The sequence below is a fragment of the Hippocampus bargibanti genome, linkage group LG03 (genome assembly GCF_051943395.1).
Source record: "Hippocampus bargibanti isolate YZ-2025 linkage group LG03, ASM5194339v1, whole genome shotgun sequence".
In the NCBI taxonomy this organism is placed as follows: domain Eukaryota; kingdom Metazoa; phylum Chordata; class Actinopteri; order Syngnathiformes; family Syngnathidae; genus Hippocampus; species Hippocampus bargibanti.
In genome coordinates, this window is record NC_142736.1 from 25,806,851 (window position 1) to 25,833,290 (window position 26,440).

Sequence of the window (26,440 nt, forward strand, 5' to 3'; positions counted from 1 at the left end):
CAAAATACAGTGAAATGTCCAGAAACGATCTCCTCCATTAAGGGTTTGTACTTTGTCTTTGAACTTTGTCACGACACCTGCTTTCTTTCCGACCATGGATGACGCCCCGTCTGTAGCCAGGCTGACAGCGCGGGACCAGTTTACTCCAACTCTGTCCAATACAGCAACAACAGAGTCGAAAATGTCCTCGGCTGTTGTGGTGTCCATCATTAGCACCAACTCAAGAAACTCTTCAGTAACAGTCAATGTCTCATCAACTCCTCGAATAAATAAGGTCCGTTGGGCCACGTCTGTGATGTCAGTGCTCTCGTCAATTGCCACGGAAAATGCAATAAATCCTCTCTGCTATAGTATTCCTCGTCAGGCTAATATTGGCAAAAGCTTGTCGCTTCTCGGAACATACAAGTTCAGCCGCCTTCATCATGCATCGTTTAACAAACTCACCGTCGAAATAGGGCCTCGATGCTAATGCTATTTAACTAGCAATTAGGTAGCTGGCTTTTACCGCTGCTTCACTGACTTCTCGGCTCCGGATGAAAGTTGACTGCTGTTTCCTCAGACCCGCCAGCAATTCGTTAATCTCTTCTCTTCTCTTCTCAGTTGTCCTTGCAACCCGTCATATTTTTTCGCTGTGATGAGTCCCGTAGTGGCGTCGAATATTATATTCCTTCAATACCGAAACTTGTTGCAAACACACCAAGCACAAAGGTTTTCCGTGCATCTCTGTAAATAAATAGGATGTGGTCCATTTTTCTTTGAAAATTCTACACTCCTTATCTACTTTTCTCCGTTTGGATAACGACATTTTGGCTAATGAGGGTGTAGCGGAGAGGTAGAGACCAAGATATTAACAACGTCGTAACAAGCAGCAGATGGCGCATTGACACCGTCGGCTGTTTTCAGTCTGTCTCAGTGATGCGGCGTGTCTTCTACTCTGATAGAAAGAGTGCGCCCCTTAGCGGATAATCCATGAATTGTAGTGAATCAAAAATATTAATTCCATGTCTTTTATGCATTTTTCCACTTTCAAATTATCCTGCGGGCCTGATCGAACCTCTTCGAGGGCCGGTTCCAGCCCGCGGGCCGTATGTTTGACACCCCTGCTATAAAGGAAATTAATCAGTGGTTCGAGTAATTATTACACATTATTTTCCACGTTTTACTCATTTTATCCTCACAAGGGTCGAAGGCGTCTTGAAGGCTGTCTTTGGTTCGTAAGCGAGGTACACCCTGAACTGGTTGACAGCCAAACACTGCACAAATATTGCCAAATACGTACTGTATTCACTGTCACACTAAGGGACAGTTTAGAATGTTTAATGTACCTAGCATATTTTTGGAATGTTTTAGTGGAATACCCCGAAAAAAACCACAGAGGCACGAAAAAAAATGTAAACAGTACACAGGAAGCACAGGGCCTGGAATCAAACGCTTCACCTATGCATTGTGATGCAGACATGATGACCATTATCACCGGGCCACTTGTAGCAATGCAAGTTATTGTAAATGTTTTTTTTTGTGAAAAAAAAAGTTTGTTCAGTGAGGTAATGTAAAAAAACTTAATTCCATTAAATATGACCACCTTTACTCATAATAATCTATCCTCGTAACATTACAGCATGTCTTCTTTAATATTAATAATAACTTTTTGAATGTTTTATCTTGATTAGGTAGAATTATCATTCTTTCCTTCATTCGAATTAGTTCCAATACACAAAATAATTGACGGGGGAAAAAAATCTGTTTTCATGGGTAATAACGGTCAGTTTCAATGAGAGCTGTCAAACGAGATCTTTGTTTTAGAATATGTTTGAATTACTGTGATTTATACTGCATCACACAGACAGTTTCCAAAATGACCGTATTGATGTTTCAAAGAAATATATACTTTGTACATGATGGATCACTGGAACATTTTTTTACAGATCTTTTCCTGGCATTACGACTAAATGTCAACACTTCAAGCTTATATGAAATCTAGACTCTGAAATGCCACAAAATAAAACGAGAGTGCCTTAAAGTGTCACAGTGCCACTCTTCAGAATCCAGCCTTCACCTTGTTCTGACGACTGATCCAGTCAGTGATGCAACCACCTGAAGCAGACCTTTTGCAAATTTCACGCATAGTCTTGAGGATAGATGCACCGCAGGAGCACCTCCTGCCAGGAAGCGGCAGGACCTTCCGAGCAGGAGCCTCCGCCGTCACGTGTTTCCCAGGAGTGGATTACTCTGAGGCCCAACGAGACAAAGCGGATTGCTCCCACCCCACCCGCAAACCCTCCCAGGTTCGTCTGCCGCTGCGCAGTGGCGACCTACAACTTTACTCCGGTCCTGCTCCAGAGCTAATATCAGCTGTCTAGTTTTCGAGAGAGCCAGAGAGAAATGCCACAGCAATCCTCTCAAGCAGATTAAAGGCTGAATCAAGGGCCTGAATCCCATATGCACACACGTAGTCTCGCTCCTAAATGAACATTTAACTGGTAAGTCAAAGCAGAAGCAACAGGCTACTACTGATGAACATTCCAGCTTGCTAAGCATGACAGTCCAAATAATAAAATCGTACATTACATGTTAAATTTCATAAATCTGGAGATGTTCGTACTCGTGACCCTGTCGTACGTGTTAAAATAATGTGACTGTTACAAAAGTGTAAATTAGTAGTAAATAAAACACAAAATACTTGTATTGTTTATTTATACATGCAATTAGTATAAACAATGTATTTTACATTTTCTTTTGTTTCACTTTACAAATGAACTGTCGGTATTGTGTCAATAGTTGCTTTACAAAGTGAGTATTGTGAGTATTTTGGTCAAAATCGGTCTCCTGACCAAATTGTGACACTTACTTAACATGTATGTCATTACATCCTCATAGACTTGATATTCCAAAACTAAAGATTTAATCTCATTTTCTCTTTGCTGCTGTGAAATGTAAATTTCTCCACTGTGAGACTAATAAAGGCATATCCAATCCAATCCAATCCAATCCAATCCATTTTGTTATATATAATGAGAACAATGACACTTAAACATCTTTACTCTCGTCTATTAGCATTACATTAAAACAGTGTAATTTCCTGTTGTAGTATTGTAATATATTTATTTACAACTTTCATTTACTCTTGGAATTCAACATGTTTTTTTATACATAAAATTTTCTATTCGCAGATACAGTGAGATCTCAACTTACGAACTTAATTGGTTCCCAGACAGAGTGTGTAAGGGGCGAAAAGTGTGTATCTCAAAAAAAAAAAAAATTCGCATAGGAAACCATTAAAATGGGAATAATCCATTCCCGGGTTTCCATAAAATATACTTTTCAACTAAATAAGCCTTAAAACTACACACAACATACCTACTTCTATGTATAATAAATGTGCTATTGTATTGTAATGAAAGAAATACACTGAATTGTATCATAAAGTCACTTTATTTACATTTGTGATGGTCATTTATGGCTTAATGGAGTGCCGTTGGAGGTCGAAGGTCAAAGGGAATTGCTGTTTGGAAAGAGAGGCGCATTACATGACGACTAATTAAAGAAATAAACTGTGCTGTAAAATAAAGTTTTATTTACCTTTTTGATGGTCGTTGATGGCTTATGGAAGGAGAGTCACCATCCATAAGGACTGTTGGTAACTTAACCTCTGGTGCTGTTCGGTCGTGTGCTTCCGCCGAAGATCACTCCGCCAGCCGTGGTGGATGTGCTTATTATAAGGTTTAATTTTCATAAATTTGACGTTTGTAAGACAAAAAATTTGTAAGATAAGGTGTTTGTAAGTTGAGGTCTCACTGTAGGTTTTTTCCCTGTCAACCACTAACAGGTCGAGCCTGTTTGTGAATAGTGAAGTTATGTGAGTAATTAACAGTCCCAAATAGTGAATATAATTGCCTATATTAAGAGGGAAAATCATAAATATAGCACCCAAAAATAAATTGCCATTCCCAAGTCTTACAATTATCATCACAGATTGCTTTACCCTAAAAAGAACAAGAGTACAGTAAAGAGCTTACCCTGAGGCAAGCCCCTTTGTACCGTATTTTCCTGTGTATAAGGCACACCCAAAAGATTAGATTTTCTTCAAAAGGTGGAAAAAGTTTGTCCGTGGTATATTTACGACAACAATTTTTGTGCTTGTTTTCAAACATATTCCTGTAAAATTCAAACCATATATTATTTTTTTAATATTTTGACAATATACTAAAATGTAATACCAGATCGGGATACATTGTTTTTTTACAGAAATAATACAATTAAATTATGACCACACTGTCAAAGAAGTACAGTGGGACCTTGGCTTACGAACTTAATTGGTTCCCAGACAGAGTGTGTAAGGCGAAAAGTGTGTATCCCAAAAAATAATTTCCCATAGGAAACCATTAAAATGAGAATAATCCGTTCCCAGGTCCCCATAAAACATAATTTTCTACTTTCTAATTTTCTAAGCCTTAACACTACATAAAATATACCTTATTTTATGTATAATAAATGTGCTACAGTGTTATGATTAAATAAATATACTGTACTGTCCAATAAAGTCATTTTATTTACCTTTGTGATGGTCGTTAATGGCTTGATGGAATGGAGTGTCCGGTTTCCTCAGCATTAAACACTTGATGAGGAACGTAGCTGTCACGGTTTTGCGAGGTGGTGATGGCGGGTTCGGATCCCAAAAAGCAGGCAGGAGGGAGCAGGAGGTTGTTTGACAAATTGTATTAAAATAAAGTCAGCAGGAACAAAATGTAAAACATCAAAATGATCTGAATGGAAAAAATACAAAGTAGCAACAGAAAACCAAGTGTAAAAGTCCGCCAAGGTTAAACAAACACGTACACAATGCATGCTGCAACCAAGCAGCAAACAAACAATGAATCGGCACCGGATGATCGTGCCAGGTGTCCTTTTAAGTGTTATTGATTATAACGACCAGCACCTGCGAGGCTGCCGGCAGGGCTGACGTCGCTAACCGCTGGTCGCCAATCTGATTGGGACGACCAGCACCTGTGCAGGTGCAGGCGGGGCCGACAGCGCCCCCCGTTGGTCGCCAACCAGGTCATGACAGTACCCCCCCTTCAAGGGGCTGCTTCCAGAAGTCCCAACAGTCTCCCAAAAGGTCCACTCGCCAGGGAACGGTCGGTGGAGAGGGCAACCGCTGCCTCTCCAGCACATGACGGGCGGCGGCCTGATGGGAACGGGACTCGGCCTGGGGTGGACGAAGACGCGGCACGGATCGTCGTGGGCGTGAGTGCGATCCCTCTCGCACGTTCACGCGACGACGCATGGCTCTGCGTGGACGTCGAACTGCCAGGCGCAGAATGGCACCCCGTACGGCCGTATGGGACCAGGTCTCGGCCGGACGCCGACGTGGGCGTGAACTGCCCGGCTCCGGGGGAACGAGACCAGTCCAGAGCCGCTCCGGGATCCAGCGGTGAGTGGGGTCTCGGACTGACATTGACGCGGACGTTGCACGGCTCGTCGTGGATGAGACTCAATTCGTCATGCACGACGACAGCGTGGCTGGACGTGGGCATGCAATGCCAGTCACCCAGGGTCACCCTGGACGGCCACCTGGAAGGAGGTCTCGGCCGGACGTTTACGTGGACGTTGCGGCTCGTCGAGTGACGCGATTCAAACGCGACGAGGCTTGCGCTAACGTGGACGTAGCATTGCCAGGCACAGGGTGGAAATGAGACGGGTCCGATGTACCTGCGGGATCCGATAGTTGGCCGATTCATTCTGTCACGGTTTTGCGAGGTGGTGATGGCGGGTTCGGATCCCAAAAAGCAGGCAGGAGGGAGCAGGAGGTTGTTTGACAAATTGTATTAAAATAAAGTCAGCAGGAACAAAATGTAAAACATCAAAATGATCTGAATGGAAAAAATACAAAGTAGCAACACAAAACCAAGTGTAAAAGTCCGCCAAGGTTAAACAAACACGTACACAATGCATGCTGCAACCAAGCAGCAAACAAACAATGAATCGGCACCGGATGATCGTGCCAGGTGTCCTTTTAAGTGTTATTGATTATAACGACCAGCACCTGCGAGGCTGCCGGCAGGGCTGACGTCGCTAACCGCTGGTCGCCAATCTGATTGGGACGACCAGCACCTGTGCAGGTGCAGGCGGGGCCGACAGCGCCCCCCGTTGGTCGCCAACCAGGTCATGACAGTAGCCTTCTTTCACCATCTTGAGGAATGATCCCTTGTAGGTGCTTTCTCTGTGATAATTGTATCTAGTTCATCAATTGTGATCTGTTTCGCTGGGTTAACAGCTTTTTGCATCAAGTGTACAGATGACTTGTGTGGGTTATTTGTGGAGCCTGATTGATGGGATATGTAACCTTCCAGTCTACACTCTGCCTGTGAACTATCAAAGTTGAAATGGGTCCAAATTTCACTGTTTTCTATCCATTTTCTCACCATTTTACTTGTGTTTTCCCCCTTTTCTTTTTTTTGTTTCAAGCTCTGTCCTCTCCCTTTCGTGTGTGTGTGTGTGTTTTCTCTCTCTCTCTGTCTGCCTGTCTCTTTAATGTTTAACCCCCCTCCCCCAACTGCTGGGTTCTTGACCAATCACATGGCTTTAACCGAAGACGCCATTTTGTTTTTTGGAGAACCGTCTCACTCTCTGTCTGTAAACTGATCCCCCGGGAGCGGGGAATAGAGGACAAAAAAAGTCCGCTGCCATTTCCTTGTGGCAGCTCCGTGTGTATCCCGAAAAATAGTTTGTATGCCAAGGTAAAATTTTCATAAATATAACGTTTGTAAACCGAAAAGTTCGTAAGCCAAGGGGTTCGTAAACCGAGGTCCCACTGTATTAATGTAATTTAACGGTGTTTGTTATGGTCATGGTTGTACTTTGGAATGTTGTATAACAGCACCGCACCACACTGAGAACCGTTTGGATATAACTGCTGAAGTAGATGCAGCGCTTGTATAGGGTTGGGGTGGGATTGCGCCATGGGTCAGAATGACTGCGACTCACGTAGCTATAAACTTGCATTAGACTCAGCAGAAAGCGCCACATTTTTGATTCCGATGCAATCATTGGCCTTGCATGTGATTAAATAATGAATGCTAAGTGCGTTTGTAAGAAATGAAATCGCTCTCGCGGGGCCCTGTGCAAGGGTGTTTCTATTTCGGCACCCCCTTTTGTTGACATTCTGGCTTTTGGAGTGTAATGAAGTGAATACAAACATGGGAATAGGAAGCAGAGTGGTGGGACGTGCTCCTGTGGTTGGCGTGTAGTGTTGCAAAACTGAAAAAAAAACACGAGCGTTACAACATCAGAGAGGGTGACCAGCAAAAACACAGTTGGAGGAGAGAATGTAGGCGTTGAAGATCAAAGCAAAAAAAAGACGGATAATATAACAATGGGCAGGCAGGTATTCTTTATCCTCTGTGAAGAATGGTCTTATGTCTGTATTATACTGCCCCCTGGTGGCCGAGGCGTATGCAAACCGACATACACACACACGCGCACACAAAACACACGCAGGGTGCAACTTGAGGGCGATATCTGTTGAAAAATAAACGAGAGAAAACAGGGTTATCGTCATTCATTTTTAAACAGTTGGTGTGCCCACAACAGCAGCTGCCTTCAATTTTGGACGCGGCATCATGGCAGCTGCGGTTAAAAAGGAACATATTTTGGGATGCAATCCATCCATCGATCATTTTGTCCATCCATTTGTCCATCCATTTGTCCATCCATCCATTCATCAATCTATCCTTCCATCCATCCATACACCCATCCATTCGTTCATCCATCCATATGTCCGTCCGACCATCCGTCCAACATCCATCCATTCATCCATCCATCCGATATTTATCTGTCCGTCCGTCCAACCACCTGTCCGTCCAACCGGCCATGCATTCATCCATCCATCCATCCATCCATCCATCCATCCATCCATCCATCCATCCATCCATCCATCCATCCATCCATCCATCCATCCATCCATCCATGATGTGTATGCACTGTTGTACCTGTGCCCACCTATGAAATATCAAAAGATAGAAAACGCAATCCATTCACACAATTCAACTGCACTTTGCACTAGAGTTAAGATGTTCACCAAAATAGTACCCTAAAAGCGCATAAGCTGTAAATAACCAAGAACCTCCAGACAAACATGACTGTGAATTTTCTGTATCATGCATTTATTCATATTTCCTTCCTGGAGCACAGGAACTGTTGTCCACAGTAGCAGGGAGGATGCCATAGCCCTGCATCACAATGGAACGACCTCTGACTTATCACCAGCTTATCTTTGCTGCATCCACCTTTGGCAAGCCAGCGCAAATCCAAGCTAGAAGCCTTTTAAAGGGGGATTTTCTACCACAGTCAATCTCCCTGCTCTGCTAAAAGTATCGGAGGCATACAGGGCAATGGCCAAAGACCTTTTAGCCCTGATCTCTTTTTTCATGTTTGGATGGGAAAAAACTCATAGCATATTAAGATTGAAAGAATATGGCCTGAACGTCCAGGACAGCTGCGCTCTGATCAAGTATCGTGCAGTCACATGATTGAAGCCGCTGTGCTTAGACACCATTCTGAACTTAATAGACCTTTGTTTCACTGTTTTGTTCTGTTTTAGTAGTCATGACAACATCAGTTGCAAGGGGCCCACTTAAAAAAACCTCACACTATAATTATATGTAAAAATTGTTTGATTCCAGCACTGCATTATAGATGGCAGGTACAATGACCAAATCTCATAGCAAAATAGATTTATGACAATGCACTGATTTATGACACCGTTATCCTACTCAATACAACAACAACAAAACTCAAGATCATGAAGTAGAATGATTGGATTGGATTAGCCTTGATTAGTCTCACAGTGGAGAAATTTACATTTCACAACAGCAAAGTTATGAAAGGAAGATGAAAGGAAAGGAAGAAGTAGAAAAACAAAATACAGGAGCTGCTGTAAAGGCAGCTACTTCAAACAAAATTATTGAGGAATTTACATCAGAATGTTAAGACTTTCCAATTTAAAGCAGATTCTTTACTTACAGACAGTGTAGGTGTTCAAATACCTGACATGTTTCGGCGTCTACTTCCGCCTTCCAAAGGCGCTGAAACCCATCTATCACACATCACACCGGACAATTCATTTTGAGATAAACTACTGTGTCTATATATGTGTGTGTGCCTTGCATGGTTCAAGGAAATGACTGTTTCAAATCAATGTACACAGGTCAGACAGTGATTTGGAGCACACTGTCCAACCCCCATCACTTTCCACAGTCAGCAAAACTGATTTGGCTTTTCTGAAGTTTACCTTGTGATAGGATTAATGCTAAGCCTTGACCCAGCAGATGCCACAGATCCTTGTAGCTCAATTTGCTGGAGCGTAGAAAGGATGCCAGCATACCCTTTTGTACTCTGAAGAGTCTTCACATTCTTAGAAACCAGTATCGGGCAGATTTGAAGGAGAAGGAAAATATTTTAATTGACTTAATTGAGCTGGTGTGGTTTATATGAGCATGTAGGGAACCTTTTTCTTTGCCACTCCAGTCCTCACGGTTATAATAAATCCATAAACCAACGTGATACAGTGACTAAACACTTGAATAATCATAGGCCGTAAAATTGCACTCAAATATAAAAAAACTGGCATATCGTTATTTTCAAGGTGATTAGGCCCTACTTCTTTGAAATTTGGTTCACCCCATTGCATCATGCTGGGTGTTCCGGCATGCTGAAGGCCTGTCCTTTGACATATCAATTTGGTGGTTGAAAGCAGACAAAAGGCGGTCTCAAGTGGTCACGTCACATCCATTTTTAGCATTAGTCTGCAAAGAATGACTGGGTGAACAAAGACTTTCTATTCAAACTCTTTTGTGCTAAACTCTATAATTTCTTCTCTTTTCACTTCCTGTTGTAACATTAAAAAGTGTAGTTGGCTACATGTATACAGCTCATGCAGAATTCCTCAATGAATAAAAAGTTATAACGGCATCCGAGGGCTTTTAAGGTCACCATTTCTTGGGCTTCAGTACTGAGAGATGAGACATGAACCCATTTGAATTCACATGAATGTGTGAATGTGTGTGTGCGTTCATCTGTGTGAAAAAGTGTGTGTCATTGAACAAGGTGAAATCCTTCCACAGGGTTGAGGCGCAACTCACAGTTCAAGCCGCTATTTCGTGCTGCGCCATGTAAGAGACCACACAGAGGAAGAGCTCCCTCCATCAATAATTCAACAAAGACAGACGAGCTCTTTCTCCATAACCGCTGCACCAACCTGCATGAATCTTCCTCATATTATCACAAATAGCCTTCGTCTGAGCTCCTCAGAGGAATGTTGCTATTTAACCAAAGAGTTTGGTAAATCCCACTTTATTTTGCATGTTATGGTTATAGGAGAATAATCCAAGGGATGGATGGATGGGGTTGGATGGGTGTATAGATGGATGGATGGATGGATGGATGGATGGATGGATGGATGGATGGATGGTTGGATGGGCTCGGGTGGATGGATGGATGGTTGGGTGGATGATGGCTGGATGGGTGGATAGATGGGTTTGGATTTTGTTTGGGTGGATGGATGATAGATGGATGGGTGTGTGGGGTCAGGAAGATGGATGGTTGCATGGGTGGGTGGGCTCTTTTGACCAACACATCTCACACAAAATTGACCAAACTGCCAACATTTGCAGCTTCAACACTTTATTCCATATGACAAGGAAGCACGTCAAGACTGACAGATCTCCATCAAAAGATGCATTAGTGCGCATTATATTGCTCACCCCAACATCTTTACTCGCTCGCTAATCTGGATTATAACGAGTGTATCATTTTACAGCATCAGTGACAGCATGTAAAAGTTCAATTTACACCTTTGCTCTTCTGTAGTTTTGGTCAGGGGTTCTTTAAATCCCAGATATATTTCGTCATAGGTGTCAAATAACTGTAGGTACCAAAACTCCATTATCTTGAAACAAAAATATGAAAAACTTCAGGCAACAGATAGTAAAATGAAATTGTGGTCATGTTCGGTGAGCAGGGAGCTGAATATGCCAACACTTTCTAATCGGCTTTAAAATGCAGCGATCTTTGGAGTATTTTTTTATGTACCCAAAACAATCTGGTGCCATGTTGAAAGGTCACACAAGATTGGAGGCTTTAAAAGTGTGTTGTCGACAGATGTCACACAGCAAATACAAATGTTAATGTCAGCGCCATTGAAGTGCAGTTCAAATACGGTGAAAGCGCAATGCCTATTTACACGTTCAGGACATGCAGAGGGGAAAAGAAACTTTCTGATATATCTGTGTGTGTCTCATGAGGAGATGCTGTGGGGGAAACAATGTGGGAGATGTCATTGAGTGATGTTATGAGGTTGAATCAGCCCTGTGACATATGCAGATGACCTTACAATCATGCTGCTCCTGATGGGAAACATGTCTCTCGTGACACTGCAGATGGACAAAGCCAATTTGATTCGGGTCTAAGTGGCAGAGCGTTTCAATGGCGTATGAGCAACTATTTCTACAGGAGTGTGTGTGACAATGTTGCAGTGAGAGTGTGTGCAAGGGCTTTATGAACACATTCACTGCCATTCCCGAAGTTATTCGGGAATATAAAAGCATGACGTGGAGCGCGATTTCTGAATTTGTTCAGATTTAGTTTTTTTCTTGCGGAGGTGCCGATCAAGCGCTGATCAGACCTCTGGCAATGTTTTTCCCTCCCACGAGAGGGCAGTATTTGCCTTTTGTACAGTCTCCCCCATTTCAAGCTCCGATAACTCCAGACCCATAAAACGTGGGAATTAACTATTTTTTTCTGATGAAAGAAGAGAGTCTAAGGTTTGTTACGATGCATTGAATGTTTATGTAGTCCTAAAACTAAATATTCTGTGGGTCCTACAATTTGAGTGAAATGACAAAAACACTGGCACATTTTTGCACATCGTCTGATGATCGTGGACTTCAGGAAACATCCATCACCACAGCTACCCCTCACACTATCCAACTGCCTTGTGTCAACCGTTGAGACCTTCAAGTTTCTGGGAATCACAGTCTCCCAGGACATGAAGTGGGAGGTCAACACCAACTCTATTCTGAAAAAGGCCCAACAGAGAATGTACTTCCTGAGGCTGCTAAAGAAGCATGGCCTGCCACAGGAGGTGCTGCAACATTTCTACACGGCTGTCATCGAATCCATCCTGTGTTCTTCCATCACCGTTTGGTTCGGGGCCGCCACAAAAATGGACAAAATCCGACTTCAACGGACAGTTAGGACGGCGGAAAAAATCATTGGCACCGCCCTACCCACTCTCGAGGACTTGCACACTGCAAGAATCCAAACTAGGGCGCGGAAAATCCTACTGGACCCTCCGCACCACCTTTTCCAGCTACTCCCCTCAGGCAGGCGCTCCCGATCCATGCGCACCAAATCCAGCAGACATTTAAACAGCTTCTTCCCCCAAGCCATTAACTCTTTGAACTCTTTGAACTCTTTGAACTCTTTCAACAGTAGCCAAAATGGAACTGTATAGTGCCACTTAGCAGTTTTTCCAAATATAAAAAAAGTTCCAAATATAAAAAAAGTTTTTCCAAATATAAAGCACATCACATTATAAGGCACTACAGTAGAGGCTATGGTTAAGCACTACTTCTTCTACGGGGGAAATGGAGTTGGTTGCTGCTGACAGTAGTTGTGAGATCTGTTGGGCTTAATATTACTTCACATGTAATGCACCTGTGTATAAGGCTCGGGGTCATCTTTTGAAGAAATTCAAAGCTTTTGGGTGAGTCTTATACACTGGAAAATATGGTACTGTCAGAGCACATAAAATCTTTTTTTCTTGTGAGCATGTTTCAAAAGTGCCTGTTAGAGCGTTTCAGTCGTATGAATGAGTGAAACCTTTCTCATCTATGCATGTGAGAGCATTTCGGCACGCAGTGTAAGAACGTTCGACCTCTTGCATTACTAAACAGTCAAAGGTCTCACCATGGAGCACTTCCTGTCTGCGTTAGAGCAAACCATAATGGACCTCCATGCAGGATATCACAGTGATGCGATCAGTATGGAGCAATCGGCCAGGTTGCATCTGACTTATCCCCTGCACTCTTCAATCTGAAAAGTCATCTCATTTTATTAATACCAATTGCCTTTGCATGGCAGGGCCAGGTGAGGTTGAGAATTACGATTGGAACATACAAACGTGAGTATACTATAATCTGAAGGTGTCCCGCTACCGTGCGAAAATATGCCTTTCAATATATCATCTCCATTGCTGACGTGTTGATTACCTTGGGAAAAATAACAAAGCCACCCCAGCAAGAGGTTGCGGGTTGTCATGGAGACACATTAAAAGGACTGCAGTTGCCACGATCCCAAGCGAAACAAAAAAAATAATGCAGGTATTTGTTATGAGTCAGATGCAAAATCATTTCAAAGGTGCTCAGAATGACACTCATTAGCCACTCATTAAACCGTCAGCCGTATCAACAGATAATTCAATTGGACTGACAGGTGCAGAGGCGTATTTCCTTGTGTAAATGGACTTCATCACAGTCAATTAATATCTTATACATAAACCTCCTCTTTGGTCTTCCTCTCGGTCTCCTGCCTGGCAGTTCAAGGCTCAGCATCCTTCTCCTGATATAGTCACTCTCTTTCCTCTGGACATGTCCAAACCATCTCAGTCTGGCCTCTCTGACTTTCTCTCTAAAGCCTTTAAAAAAATCAGAACAAAACAAATAAAATGACATTTCCAAAACTATGATATCCCTGGTCAAATGGGTTCAAAGTATTGACCCAGATGACAATATGATGGCCAACATAAGGACAATCCTGCCGCTTAAAATGATAGTCTATCTCTGTGCTTAAGTCCATCAGCGTTACACTGCTGTCACTGGTTCATTAGGCGCCATACGCTTCAATAATTCAAAGAGAGCAAAGTGGGCAAAGGAGGTAAGCACTGCTTCTGTCACCTCTCAACACAGTGGGGGTCCCGGTGCAGGTAAACAACACATTCTTCAAGCAGTTGAGTGGAAGCGGCAACAGGCAACAATGCAACGAACGCCTCCGCTGGTAACTCTGTGGGCATGCAGCCCACTGGAAGAACGGCATACGATCTGTCTGAACAACGTTGCAAATGAAAGATATTGTTAAAGTTATGTAAATGGAGACATGCATTTGATACTGTGTGGGTTTTATTAATTATTAATTAAGGCCTTTGGTTGCGCCTTATACATCGGAAAATACGGTAACTTGTCTTTATATTAAGTATTTATTTTGTTTTATTTTCCTTTCTATAACATTGTTGAGCAGTGTAGCATTTCATTCGAATATTAGGGTTGGAAGGTTGGAAACAAACATTTAAAAAAAGTTAACATTTGAAACAGGCTTTATGTATTCGACTCCGTGCTTCAACGGTTCTGAACCTGAACGTTCGTCACTGTCATTCCCACCACCGCTTTAACGACAGTCCGCTCTTTCACACAAATCTAGAACCGAAGTACAGCGTGTGGGTAAATTCACCATTTTTGATTGCTGCTGTCAATAAAAGGGAACCTGCGAGTAGAATTCACCTCCAGCCGGCCATTCAAACCGCGGTAGTTGACAGTTCCTTTCAGTGATGGGATCTCCGCTACGGTACTGGCCTGACCCAATGACGTCGAGCGTGATGAGCACCCTCTTCAGCCAATCAACGAGCTAGGACTATCCTCCCTCCAGTCTGTGGGCCGCCCCCGGCCCCCTTTACAGCTTGTCACTGTGGGCATCGGTTGTTGCGAGCACGTGACCGCAGAAGGCGCTTAGTGGCATTTAAACATCACCCATTGCGCTTTCCGCCACCAAAATAGACTCACGAAGCCAAAACGGAATCAAACGGCGAACGACGACATATCGAGTGGACGCTATTCCCCCTTCCTAACGGCGAATGACGCCCTGCGTCGTATTTTTTGTTTTTACGGACTTGATGTTTTTCCCCCGATTTGTTTTTGCCACCTGTAGCAAAGAGTGGGTATTTTTTAAGAAACACGTTATGGGATTATTGCGCATCCGTGCGTAAAGGAGCGGAACAGGACTTTGAAGGCGCGTAAACCTCCCGGAGAGGAAGCGGCATGCAGGATAGAAAGGAATGTGCACTCACATAGGAGAGAGGTGATCCACAAAGATCGCCATTTCTCTCGTTTGTCATATTTCTGTGGAGGAGCAGGAGGGAAGAGAGGAAGAGGAGGAGTGAGAGCGTTGCTGAGCAGCCATGGGTAAAGAGGAGTGTAAAACTATGCTGGACGCCCTGAATAAAGTGACGGCGTGCTACAGGCACCTGGTCGTGGCTCTGGGCAGTACGTCGGACTCGCAGAACTTGCGCGAGGAATTGAAAAGAACCCGCAAAAAGGCGCAGGAGCTGGCCGTGGCAAACCGGACTAAACTGACCTCTTTGCTCAAAGACAAGAGCATCAGTAAGGAGGACCGCGCCGAGTACGAGCGACTATGGGTGCTCTTCTCCAGCAGCATGGATCTACTGGAGGTCGACATGAAGCGCTCGCTAGAGATAGGCCAGGATTTCCCCCTCAAGGTCCCCACAAGGCACCTGATCCAGACTGGCATGACGGGGAGCACCGGCACGGTGGCGGCGCGGGCCATGAGCGTGCAGAACATGAAATACGAAGCGGACAGCAACATCGACACGGCCGACCTGCGGGATCTGCAGGCCGAGATCGGCCAGGTGAGTCAGATGATGGAGGAGATGGAAATGAAGGTGCAGGTGGCGCCGTGGGCCGTGGAAGCCAAGCAAGAGGCGGGCGCGGAGCTCAAGTCCAACATGAGCGTGGGAAATTCCTCCGTGGGCATCATCTCCATCTGTGAGGAGGAACCTAAGGACGAGGAGGGCGGGGGCGGCGGGGACGCAGGCTTCGCATCCATCTGCGCCGTGGTGGTCTTCTTTGTCATTGTGACTGTGGCCGTGGTGCTTGGATATTTAGTCATCAACATGTCCTGAACAACAGCCAGTCCCTGGAGGGGTTGGGTCAGGGGTCTTATTAAAAAAGTTTCAGCCCAAAAGAGCAGTGGTGTAACTGGCACCAAAAAAATAAACATACAGTAACGCTCTTACTGTTATGGTATGCTGTTAAAAATATTGATCATATTAATTATTATTAATAATAATTTATAATATTAGTGAGTCATTTATGATTAAATTTTAGTTCCACAATAAGCAGTGTAGGAGATAATACAAGGCTGCAATGGATTTAAAGGCGTTATTCCCCCAAAATTTGCATAAATTGAAAAAAAACCTTGGGGAGAATAGCCTTTTTTTAGAAGGCAAATATTTCCAAAATCTTCCATTCATTCTTGAATGTTTTAGTTGGGGTGTAATAAGAATAAAGTTATACCATGTTATTTCTGGCATAAAAATTGGGTATGCTACAAGACAAATATTATTTTACAAGGAATGTTTCAAGTATTATAATGAGAAAATGTTAATTCATATTGGAAGTTTTATGTAAGTATTGTAGTATTTGGACGAAAATGGTTTCAAAAGGACCAGAACATTTTTTTATTACCAAAAATAAAAGTATAAACATAACATCAGCGTTTGGACATTAAAGCCATTTAAAAAATGTACAATGTTATGGGAGTAAAACCATAATTTGGCCGAAAAAAAAAAAACAGAATATGACTATTTTACAATACCATTTATCTAAACAAAAGTAAACATCTTTCACTGTAAAAACAATAGAGTATACGAATAAAAATATTTTTATTTTGTAACTTGACCACTATATTTTTGTAATATTTTGACTACTCCTCATATCATTCCAATGTTTCAACTTTATCCTCAAAATATTTGGATTGTAATCTCGTAATTGCAACTATATTTGTATTTTTCAGTGTGGCCCATGTGTGTGGCCTTGGAAGCATTGCCAAGAGAATTGTGTCTATTTGTTTGCTTCATCACCTCCAAATATATCCACTCGGATGTCTTTGTGGCAAAAAGACACATTGGGGAAATTATAAAAAAAAAAAAAAACAGAAGAATAAGAATTTATGATTCCGTCTTTGAATCATGACTCTTTATGACATATAAGATAGGGCATCTTCTGGGCACAGTTTCTTGTCTTTCTTGTTCTTTCTTTGACGGGGGCCATTCAGAAGCACTACATATTTTTATGTGGTCTTGTAAGCAAAATTGAACTGGACAGTAAGTAATTTGACATGACAATGTATATGCACTATATTAGAAAAAGAATGGGGATGGGGGGGAACAAAGAGAGAGAGAGAAGAGAGAGAGAGAGAGAACCAAAACAGTAGAGAAAATAGCGATCAGGCAAATTTGGAGCTCAAATAGGCTGGTTTTTAGGGTCTGGATGTAATTTATTTTTGGAAGAAATAAATGTGAATGAAAAAGATAAAATATGTCTAGTTTAAATTAGAAGATATACTGATTGTCCCAGTGGTGGCCGTTGGCTTCACTGCACAATTGCAAGGAACTTCATGTCAGGTCATTAGACATAGTACACAAACTAAAGTCCATTCATTCAATGGTGACAAAACATACCTCACACAATACACGAAGGACACTATGCACCCTTAGAAATCTTTTTTTTTAATTTACTGAATGGTACAGGAGATAATTTGGGTCTGCCCTCGGTCTGAGGGGTGTGATAGCAACAGTATTTAAATACGATGTCAGAGGGGGTGTATAAGATATTCAATGTTATTTGCCTTTCTCGCCAGGCTGTCTTCATATACGCTTTCAACGCGGTAATGGAAGGCAGTAGCTGACCATCAGCGACACATAATCCAAGTGGATTAGCGAAAAGAGCTCATGTCGCTTGACTACTATTTGTTTTTGACGCTAAATGATGTTTCACATTTCGACTTGTTTATAGCAAATGCGGTCATCTGATGGATGGAAATGCACGAGAGGCAAACATTTTCTCTCGGCGCGTTGGATGTGATTTAATGGGCACCGTTCGGTAGTATAGCTAGTTGGCATAAAATCAAATTGTTGGGCATCAAATCACAATGCTATGGTGGTACTATGAGAATAGTTTTTTTGGGGGTGGTCTTGACAAGATGGACAATATTTTGAAGTAACACCAGTTCACTGTTAAGCTTGTGCTTCTTTTCAGGGTTGAATGTATATACAGCATTGCAACATGTCTATGTTTATATAGTACATGAATATATGAATAGAGGTTTTGTACAGTCATCTGTCAGACAATGTACATACAATCAGGTATATTTATAATAATAAAAAAATCCAAAAAGCACATTGAGTTACAAGTTCTTGCATGTAATTTCATCTTCGGCAAAGCAATCATTTGACAGAAGCATCTTGGTTTTAAATGTGCCTAATGTTAAATCTTGACGTTGGAAGTGCTAAAAAGGTGAAGGGGTTTTAAACAGACGATTATTACTTGGGACATAACCACCTTAAGGTTAAATGCTGTTCAATTTTCCAATGGAGATGCTTGATCTGCACGGCTAATGGTTTTACTTCTAAGAGTATTTGCGTATTCCTAGAATAGCCCAGGAGATGTTAAAGCCCTGTGGCTCCAAAGAGGGGTTTGCTTTAAGTAGTTCACTGAGATGCCAATGAATTAAAATACAGTTGCTCAAGGCTAAGAGAAAGCTGAAAGTGGATCGGGGGAGGGGGGAAAAACGGACAAAAAGAACCAATCAATTTTTAGCTGTTTTTTGTTTACGCTGGGCGTTGAAAAATACCGTATTTTCCAATGTATAAGGCACACTGGAGTATAAGGCGCACCCCCAATGAATGGTGTATTTTCAAACCATTTCCACATATAAGGTGTACCGGACTAGTAGGCACACCTCTGGTACACTAGTAGGCACACCTTCAATGAATGAAAAAAGTTTTCCAAATATAATACATAAGTACATAAAAAATTCCAAAAATAAGGCACACCACATTATAAGGCGCTACAGTAGAGGCTGGGGTTACGCACCACTTCAACAAGGGCAAATGGAGTTGGTAGCTGGTGACAGGAGTTTTGAGACCTGTTGTGGGTCAATATTACTTCACATATAAGGCACACCAGGGCATAAGGCACAGGGTCATCTTTTGAAGAAAATTAAAGAACAACCGACACCATTTTTTTCCTGACATCAGAAAAATGTTTTATAGCATCTAAAATACCCAAAACACGCAGACTGATATTTTTAGTCAAATGCAAAACACCAATAAAATGAGTTAGTGTCCCAAAACTACTTCAAAATGACCTCTGAGATGTCGAGTTTCAGAAGGTCCCGCCCCCTTGTTTGTGACATCACGCCAGGACGTGCTCTAGGACCTTGCACTAGAATCAAAACAATGGCTTCAGATTCGGAGAAGATGCTTTCTTGTTGCTCATCCAGTTATGAATATGATTCAAATAGTTCTGAAGAGGAAAGCCAAAATGTTTGCAATCGATTAAAGAAGTCCTCCCGTATCAATTCGAGCCGTCACGACTCCAATGTAGCGTCTCAGAAAATGCACAAGATGGCGCCCAAGCTCCGTTGGAAATGGGCTGATTTGTCTGCTGGGAATTTGTGTCAACTAGTATCAAATAGTAGTCTTGGTGCAACACACAACGATTCACCATCACATTATTTATGTGTTTTCCTTCTAATTTCGCCATCAACACGAAGTTTTCAGACCAAACAAAGTACCCAAAATGCATTGTGTGTAGCTTCCTCGGTTAGGAGCGTTCCAGACGTGACGTCAGGCATCATCACCAACTCAAAAAGAAGACTTCCTGAATATGCAGTGCAAGTCTTAAAACGTAAAATGCAGCTATATGCGGTGAAATATTTGTAAAATACGCTCAGTAGAAGTCATTTGAAGTGATTTTACAAATTATGGATAAAACTTGTCCGGAGGCGTCGGTTGTCCTTTAAATGACCCTGCACGTACGATTCAAGTATTCAACTTTTTGAAAGGACATTTTCAAATTTGTAAAATTATATTTAGATATCTCCTGGGCTGTCTGAAATGGTCTCCAGAGTCAGCAACCCTTCACGCTTCAGAAACTTCAAGTCCCATATTTTAGTCCCCTCCCTTTTTCGCCATGTTTAATTAATCACAGATGTATTTTTGCCTCTTTTGGAACTTTCTTGGAAATGACAGGAAAAAAAAAACAAGATGCAAAATGGTTTTCATGCAGCAGCTTATACTAACTGCTTTTGGGCTTTTTTTTTAATAAAGAAGGGGCCGAGAACTTTTAAAGGATGCGCCAAATAATGGAGCGGAATGGAACATGTTTCAAATTTTAGGTTATAGAACAAAAGCAGTTGACTCTGATTTGTTTGCTAAAAAGGGATAATATAAAATCAACTCTGTCTGCAATATCTTCTGCTCAAATGCCATTTCAAAGCCTCTGTGTTTTTTGAGTGTTGCGTTTTTCAAAAATTGGATTTTGCTGCTCCTTAAAAAAAAACAAGTAAGAGTGCAATGTATTTTTTTACCATACATACTGTATATGGGTTCCACAGGAAGAAAAAAACTAATATTTTTGTTTCCATTGTGTCAATTAAAGGACAACCGACGTGTCCGGACAAGTTGTGTCCATAATTTGTAAAATGGCTTCAAATGACTTCTACTGAACGTATTTTACAAAAATTCCACCGCATATAGCTATATTTTATGTTTTAAGATGCCTCAAAATGATCCGGAAGGACTTCTTTAATCGATTGCAAACATTTATGCTTTCCTCTTCCGAACTATTTGAATCATATTCATTACTGGATGACTAACAAGAAAGCATCTTATCCGAATCTGAAGCCATTGTGTTGATTCTCCAGCAAGGCAAGACGTCTTGGCGTGACACCACAAACAAGGGGGCGGGACCTTCTGAAACCCGCCATACCCGAGGTCATTTTGAAGTAGTTTTGGGACACCTTAACTCATTTTTATTGGTGTTTTGCATTTGACTAAAAATATCAGCCTGCGTGTTTTGGATATTTTAGATGCTATCAAATGTTTTTCTGATGTCACTTGGTGACAAATGGTGTCGATTGTCCTTTAAAGGAGAATGACTCTTACCCCGAACTGAATTTTCGACAGCGACGCAAGCCATTGCACAGCAATGCATCATTGCCTCATCACGGACAAAGATTGTGGGTTTCCAAGGCTGTGGAGTTGCCATGGTAACTCTCAAGTGACTCTCCGAGGCAAACAGCAAAAGGTTGAAGCTGTGTTATTTCAACTTACCCTGTCAGACATACATAGGTGCGTGTTACTGTAGTTCCATTTTAATCCACATACAGTCAATACATTTTGCCTGGATGTTTTTGATTTCCTTTTATAAAATAAGAGAAAATGTAATGTAAAAAAATGGTGCTTTATTATAATTTGATATGAATAGCCACGATGCAGGAGGCTTTCAATGGCTACATTGATGTCAACAGTCAGTTCAATCACACACATTGCTACATAAAAACAAACACCAAAAATGTTAATTTGTTCGATGATTGCAATACATGTTGGCTGCATAAAAGGTTAATGATTTTCAGCTTCTTTTTTCTTTCTTTCAGTTGTTCAATTCAAAATGTGCATATGGTACTCAAGATAATGTAACATAGTAAATTAGTTTTCAGAAGACAAAACCTTGCCTAATTTCCTCTAGAAAATAAAGGTTTCATTTGTAATATTCTAATTTGTTGAAAGTGTTTTCTTTGTTTTTCCTTTGTTTTCATGAGAAGTCATAAATAATCATGAGACTAATACAAATACATGAGTGTAATATTTCACCCTACACGTGATGAATCGCTATTAACTCCTTTACTGCCACTCCCGAATTCATTTATTGAAAAGTGTGACATGGAGCGCCATTGTCGAATTTGCTCGTGTTGTGGTTTTTCTTGCGGGGAGTGCTGATAAAGCACTGGTCAGACCTCTGTAAATGTTTTTTTCCTTCCACGAGAGGGCAGTATTTGCCTTTTGTCCATGACCTCCAGCACCTGCATATACATGAATGGACAAATACCAAATATCACAGGTGTCAAAATCATTGTTGTCGCAGGCCCCATTCCTGTTACCATATGCCGTTGAGGAGGAAAAACTATTCAAACATTGTTGTCACGAGAAGTTTGGTCAAAACATTTTTTTTGAGAGAATTTCAAGCATCATGAAAGTTGCCAAGTTTGATTTGCTGTCGCAGGCGACATCAAATCATGTGACAGGCCAGATCTGGCCCACGGGCCTTGAGTTTGACACATGTACTGTATATTTGCACGTATAAATGTGCCAAAGCCATCTTCTCTCTAAAGTGTTCTTGTTTGTGATGAGTGTTCCTGTTTGTGGGTGTTATTGTTTTCCCAGAAGGGTTGTGGAGTTCAATGGTCCAATGAGAGGCAGTATGTGGTTGTATTTGGGTGTTATGTTGACCTGCAGTTCTGGACTGTAGGGGTCTGAGATCAAGAAGCGATGTAGTGCAGATTTAGAACCCCTTTGAATCTCCGCGTTTGTTTCCTCCTTATCCGCTTCTGAACCGGTAGATGGGTACAGCTGGTCTCCTACAAGTAAATATCAACACAATTTCTAAACTGGAGCAATCAGTCAAGGGGTGGGAAAAAAAGCCATTAGCAGATGAATCACACGCACCTGGCAGCACTGATATGTAGCTGTCGTCCTGCATAAGGATGACAGGCAGCCACTGCTCACAGCCGTCGGTGCCGCGTCGACTGGCAAACGTGTGGAGGTCGCTCAGCGAGGGGAAACGGCACATGCGCCTCAGTTCATACAACTGCGGGGGAGCAATCCACAAATCGCGAGCCCCGAAGCTTTGCAGGACTTCCGAGGGCGTCGACCACTGGGACATATTGATACGTGAAGTGAGCTACAGTAGATGTAAAAAGTCTACAAAGTCCAAGTGCCTGGTTATTATGATATCAAAACACAACGGCATGAAAAATAACGTTAAAACTTTTTCCTGTGCTGTTCAATACCAGTACAAGTAGTCACTCATTTGTACTCACCAATACCAAAACCAAGCATTGTTACAAGTTGTATGTAATTTCCATCACAGTTTGGTTCAAGGCCGCCACAAAAATGGACAAAAGCCGACTTCAATGGACAGTTAGGACGGCGGAAAAAAGGACTTGCACACTGCAAGAATCCAAACAAGGGGGCGGAAAATCCTACTGGACCCTCTGCACCCTGCCCACCACCTTTTCCAGCTACTCCCCTGACGCAGGCGCGACCGATCCATGCGCACCAAATTCAGCAGACGTTAAAAAAGCTTCTTTCTTTTACAGTGATACCTCGGCTTACAAACGCTTTAGCTCATGAACTTTTTGCCTGACGAACATTAAATTCGCGAGAATATAATCTTGACGAACCAGTTTTATGCGGATGAACCAAACCACACAGCGCCACGGTAGCTGGCGGACTAGTTTTCGGCGGATGAACGGCCCCATGCTAACTGGCGCACTAGTTTTCCACACCCATTTTCTTTGGGTGCAGACCTGGTTTGTTATCGAGTGTAGTACTTTTGCTATTATGGGACTGAAAAAGACCCCACCACAGGCTAGTGTGAAGCCGAAGAGGACACAAAAGAAAATTATGGTCAAGCAGAAGGAGATCATTGAAAAACACGAACGAGATGTGCATTTGTGTGACTTAGCATCCTCGGACAGGTATGCTAAGTCAACCATTGTTATGTGTGGCTAAGGGTGTTTCCGTGTTGTCTAAACAACGGTCTCAGGCAATAGAAGAGGTTGAAAAACTGTTGATTTGGATTAATGAAAAGCAGATACCAGGGGGACAGTGTGTGAGGGGATTATCGCTGAGAAAGCATGGCAACTTCACTCGGATCATCATCAAGAAGCAATTACATCAGCAACCATCAAGAAGGTAAATAAAACGACTTTATTATCCAGTACAGTTTATTTATTTAATTACAATCCAATATCACTTTTATTATACATAAAATAAGGTATATTTTGTGTAGTTTTCAGTAGAAAATTATGTTTTATGGGGACCTATTCTAATTTTTAATGGTTTCTTATGGGAAATAAATGTTCGGCAGACGAACTTTTCGCCTTTCACATACTTTCTGGGAACCAATTAAATTCGTAAGCTGAGGTATCACTGTATGACCATGATGGGTTTCGAAAAGCTGTATTAATACTGTAATGCATTTTATGTTGTTGCTGCGTAACAGGAAATGTTTTGAAAGAAAAGTTAAGGTATATTATTAAAACTATGAACACCTTTTCTGTGTAGCATCTTTCTTTATAAGCATGCGGCTTATAGACAGGTGTTGTTTATGTTTTATATTTTTTTTCTTTCAAAAAGTACTGGGTGAAGCTTCTAATCAGGTGCGCTCTTTAGTCAGGAAATTACAGTACGTACTTAAAATATGGGTACATGAAATATCAATTAACACATTGACAGATCATTGTGGAAAATGATTTTTTTGTCTTTGAGAGACAATGATTTACCAATGTGCCAAATGGCCACATAGTAGAACCAACTATTAGGAAAAAAAGAACAACTTATTATTCAACGTCAGAAGTATTGATGGCTGGTATCGACTTCCTTTAGAGTTTGTGTTGTGGTACCTTGAAATAAGAGAAATGCATATGATGGCTTATTTATGATAACACATTTGCACATGGTGCTTTAATAGGAATAATACATACATTTACCCTTGAGGTTGCCGGTAAAATGAAGCCTATCCCTTTTGCCTTTCGGCAAGCGGATGTGTACACTCCAGACTGGTCACAGGGTGCATAAAGATTATAGAAGGCACACATGTATATTTTTAAAGTCACCTGCAAGTGTTGAATTTCTTTCTGGTCTTGCACGGCGTGTGGTCTCTCTTCCAGGCAGCACATAAAGAAGGCCGTGTCAAACCTCTTTACTCCGTACTGTCCTTCGGGGGTCAACCAATTGGCCCACTCGTGGAGGGCCCAGATATTGGGCAGCACGTCTAGCTCCCTGCACATCCTGACGAAGTTTGACGGGTTCTGGTTCACCAAAGTCCTCCATTTGCTCAGCCCTTTGCTGCAAAAATCGTTTATTTTGTAATGTTTTACTTCCTCGTCTGCGCTGCTGTCTTTAAGACTCTCAAACAGACTCAGTTCTTCCTTTTTGGACACGAAAAGCAGCACACCAGACTCCTCGAATGTCTCCCTCAAAGCACAAATACGGAATGCGACGTCCCCCGGGATCGGTGAGCCCAATTTGAGGCGGTCAGTAGCAAATATCGGCGGTCTCGTCTCTGGTGGTTGCCGGACGCACTTTAAGCCAAAGTTGTGAGAGTTGGTAAAAGCTTTGAAAACGTCCAACCACTCACTCGAAAAATCAGAAGGGTCCACAGTTCCTCCAGGGAAGACATGGGCGTTAGGCATGAATCCGCTTTTACTGCTTCGTTTCAGGAGTAAAACATTGTAGTCAAAGATTTGAGGAACCGGACGTCGTCCTTCGGCTTTAACGGTGGACTGAGAACACGCCAAACCCGGCGTGGATAAATTGTCCACTCCGAGCCTGTGACCTGCCACTAAAATGAGAGTGGCGGCCTCCTTCCAATGTTTCAATCCAGAGTTCATTGTAAAGTCATTGTAAAGTCACTGCATTTATGGGGAAAGTTGTTGTCTTGGTCACACCCGGAAGTACTCGCAATTCCAATCTAAAATATTTCCGCTCAAACAAAGGAAGGAAATTTCACTGTTGCCATCTACAGCCCCGGTTTGCTGCAAGGCAGCTGCTTCCATCTACAGGCTGGATGACGTTCTCGCATGTTCGTCAGTAGCCTGTTCGAGCTGTACGATAGAAATTAGGTTTTTATATGTTGCAATTTGAATTTGCTGGGCACCATGATCCCAAAATCTGGAGAGGAGCATTCCTCTCTGATGGAGGCTTTTGACTCCCTGCCGGCCTACCTTTACTTGTGGGCCACGGTGATGGTGTCCAAGTCTTCATCATTTGCATTACCCTGTGCTTTGCCAAGTTTGCTACTCCTTTCTATCCTGAATACAACCACCCTGTCATTACCATCTAAGTGTCTGGCGGCTGCAGTTTATTTTAAGGTAACATTGATTTCTGTGCATAACTGTGGGCAACACAAACAATGATGTTTATAGAGTTATGAATACTGTAGAAGCCTTTCACTTTTTATGTTAGATTCACCTTTAAGTTTAAAGAGACAACAGGATATTAAATGTTATAAGTGGACCAAGTGAAGTGTCACTGCGGCCAAACTTGTAATAATTATGATAGTTTTGAGAGGTGGCATTATTATCTCGGTACAAGATGAGATTTCATCACTGTTTAAATTAAGCGTACAAATGGTTCGATCCTTAGGCTATCCTATATAAGTGGTCGAGAATAAAGGGGTGCTATTAAGATGATACATAGTTTTGTTTGCTTTTTTGTTTTCAATACAGCATAATTCAGGAATGTGTCCTTTAACCTTTGTGATTACTGTACACGAGTTTGACATAGATGTCGACAATCCCAATG

The 26,440-nt window shown here is 42.0% G+C and overlaps 2 protein-coding genes and 1 long non-coding RNA gene across 6 annotated transcripts in view; 1 reads left to right on the top strand and 2 right to left on the bottom strand.

The window, feature by feature from the left end:
- LOC148900824 (uncharacterized) overlaps positions 1-26,440 on the bottom strand; it is a 239,313-nt gene that overhangs the window by 38,093 nt on the left and 174,780 nt on the right. The window lies entirely within an intron of this gene.
- Positions 10,674-25,592, bottom strand: nudt19 (nudix (nucleoside diphosphate linked moiety X)-type motif 19). Of its 4 annotated transcripts, XR_016114509.1 has the most exons (5): positions 24,751-25,592; positions 22,577-22,784; positions 22,361-22,488; positions 21,017-21,185; positions 10,674-13,693 (listed from the first exon to the last, which is right to left on the bottom strand). XR_016114509.1 is itself a non-coding variant. In XM_088992817.1 (4 exons), exons 1-4 carry the CDS (start codon positions 25,525-25,527, stop codon positions 21,171-21,173), a joined length of 1,128 nt encoding a protein of 375 aa, XP_088848943.1. In that variant the 5' UTR covers positions 25,528-25,592; the 3' UTR covers positions 20,855-21,170. The 4 variants fall into 4 exon arrangements, 3 of the variants coding, with proteins under 3 accessions (XP_088848943.1, XP_088848942.1, XP_088848941.1); XM_088992817.1 differs by lacking the exon at positions 10,674-13,693 and having other exon boundaries at positions 20,855-21,185; XM_088992816.1 differs by lacking the exons at positions 10,674-13,693; positions 21,017-21,185 and adding an exon at positions 21,299-21,933.
- LOC148900830 (regulator of G protein signaling 9-binding protein) lies at positions 14,756-20,583 on the top strand. The gene has a single exon (XM_088992818.1). The coding sequence runs from the start codon at positions 15,227-15,229 to the stop codon at positions 15,965-15,967; it is 741 nt and encodes a 246-aa protein (XP_088848944.1). The 5' UTR covers positions 14,756-15,226; the 3' UTR covers positions 15,968-20,583.

Bases quoted from the DNA above. Each gene is read 5' to 3' on its own strand.
- nudt19 (XM_088992815.1), bottom strand. From the start codon at position 25,527: ATGAACTCTGGATTGAAACATTGGAAGGAGGCCGCCACTCTCATTTTA. The intron at 22,785-24,750 runs GTGACTTTAAAA...AATATGTCCCAG, and splicing joins AAGAAATTCAACACTTGCAG to TGGTCGACGCCCTCGGAAGT. The intron at 22,489-22,576 runs GTGCGTGTGATT...ATTTACTTGTAG, and splicing joins CTACATATCAGTGCTGCCAG to GAGACCAGCTGTACCCATCT.
- LOC148900830 (XM_088992818.1), top strand. From the start codon at position 15,227: ATGGGTAAAGAGGAGTGTAAAACTATGCTGGACGCCCTGAATAAAGTG.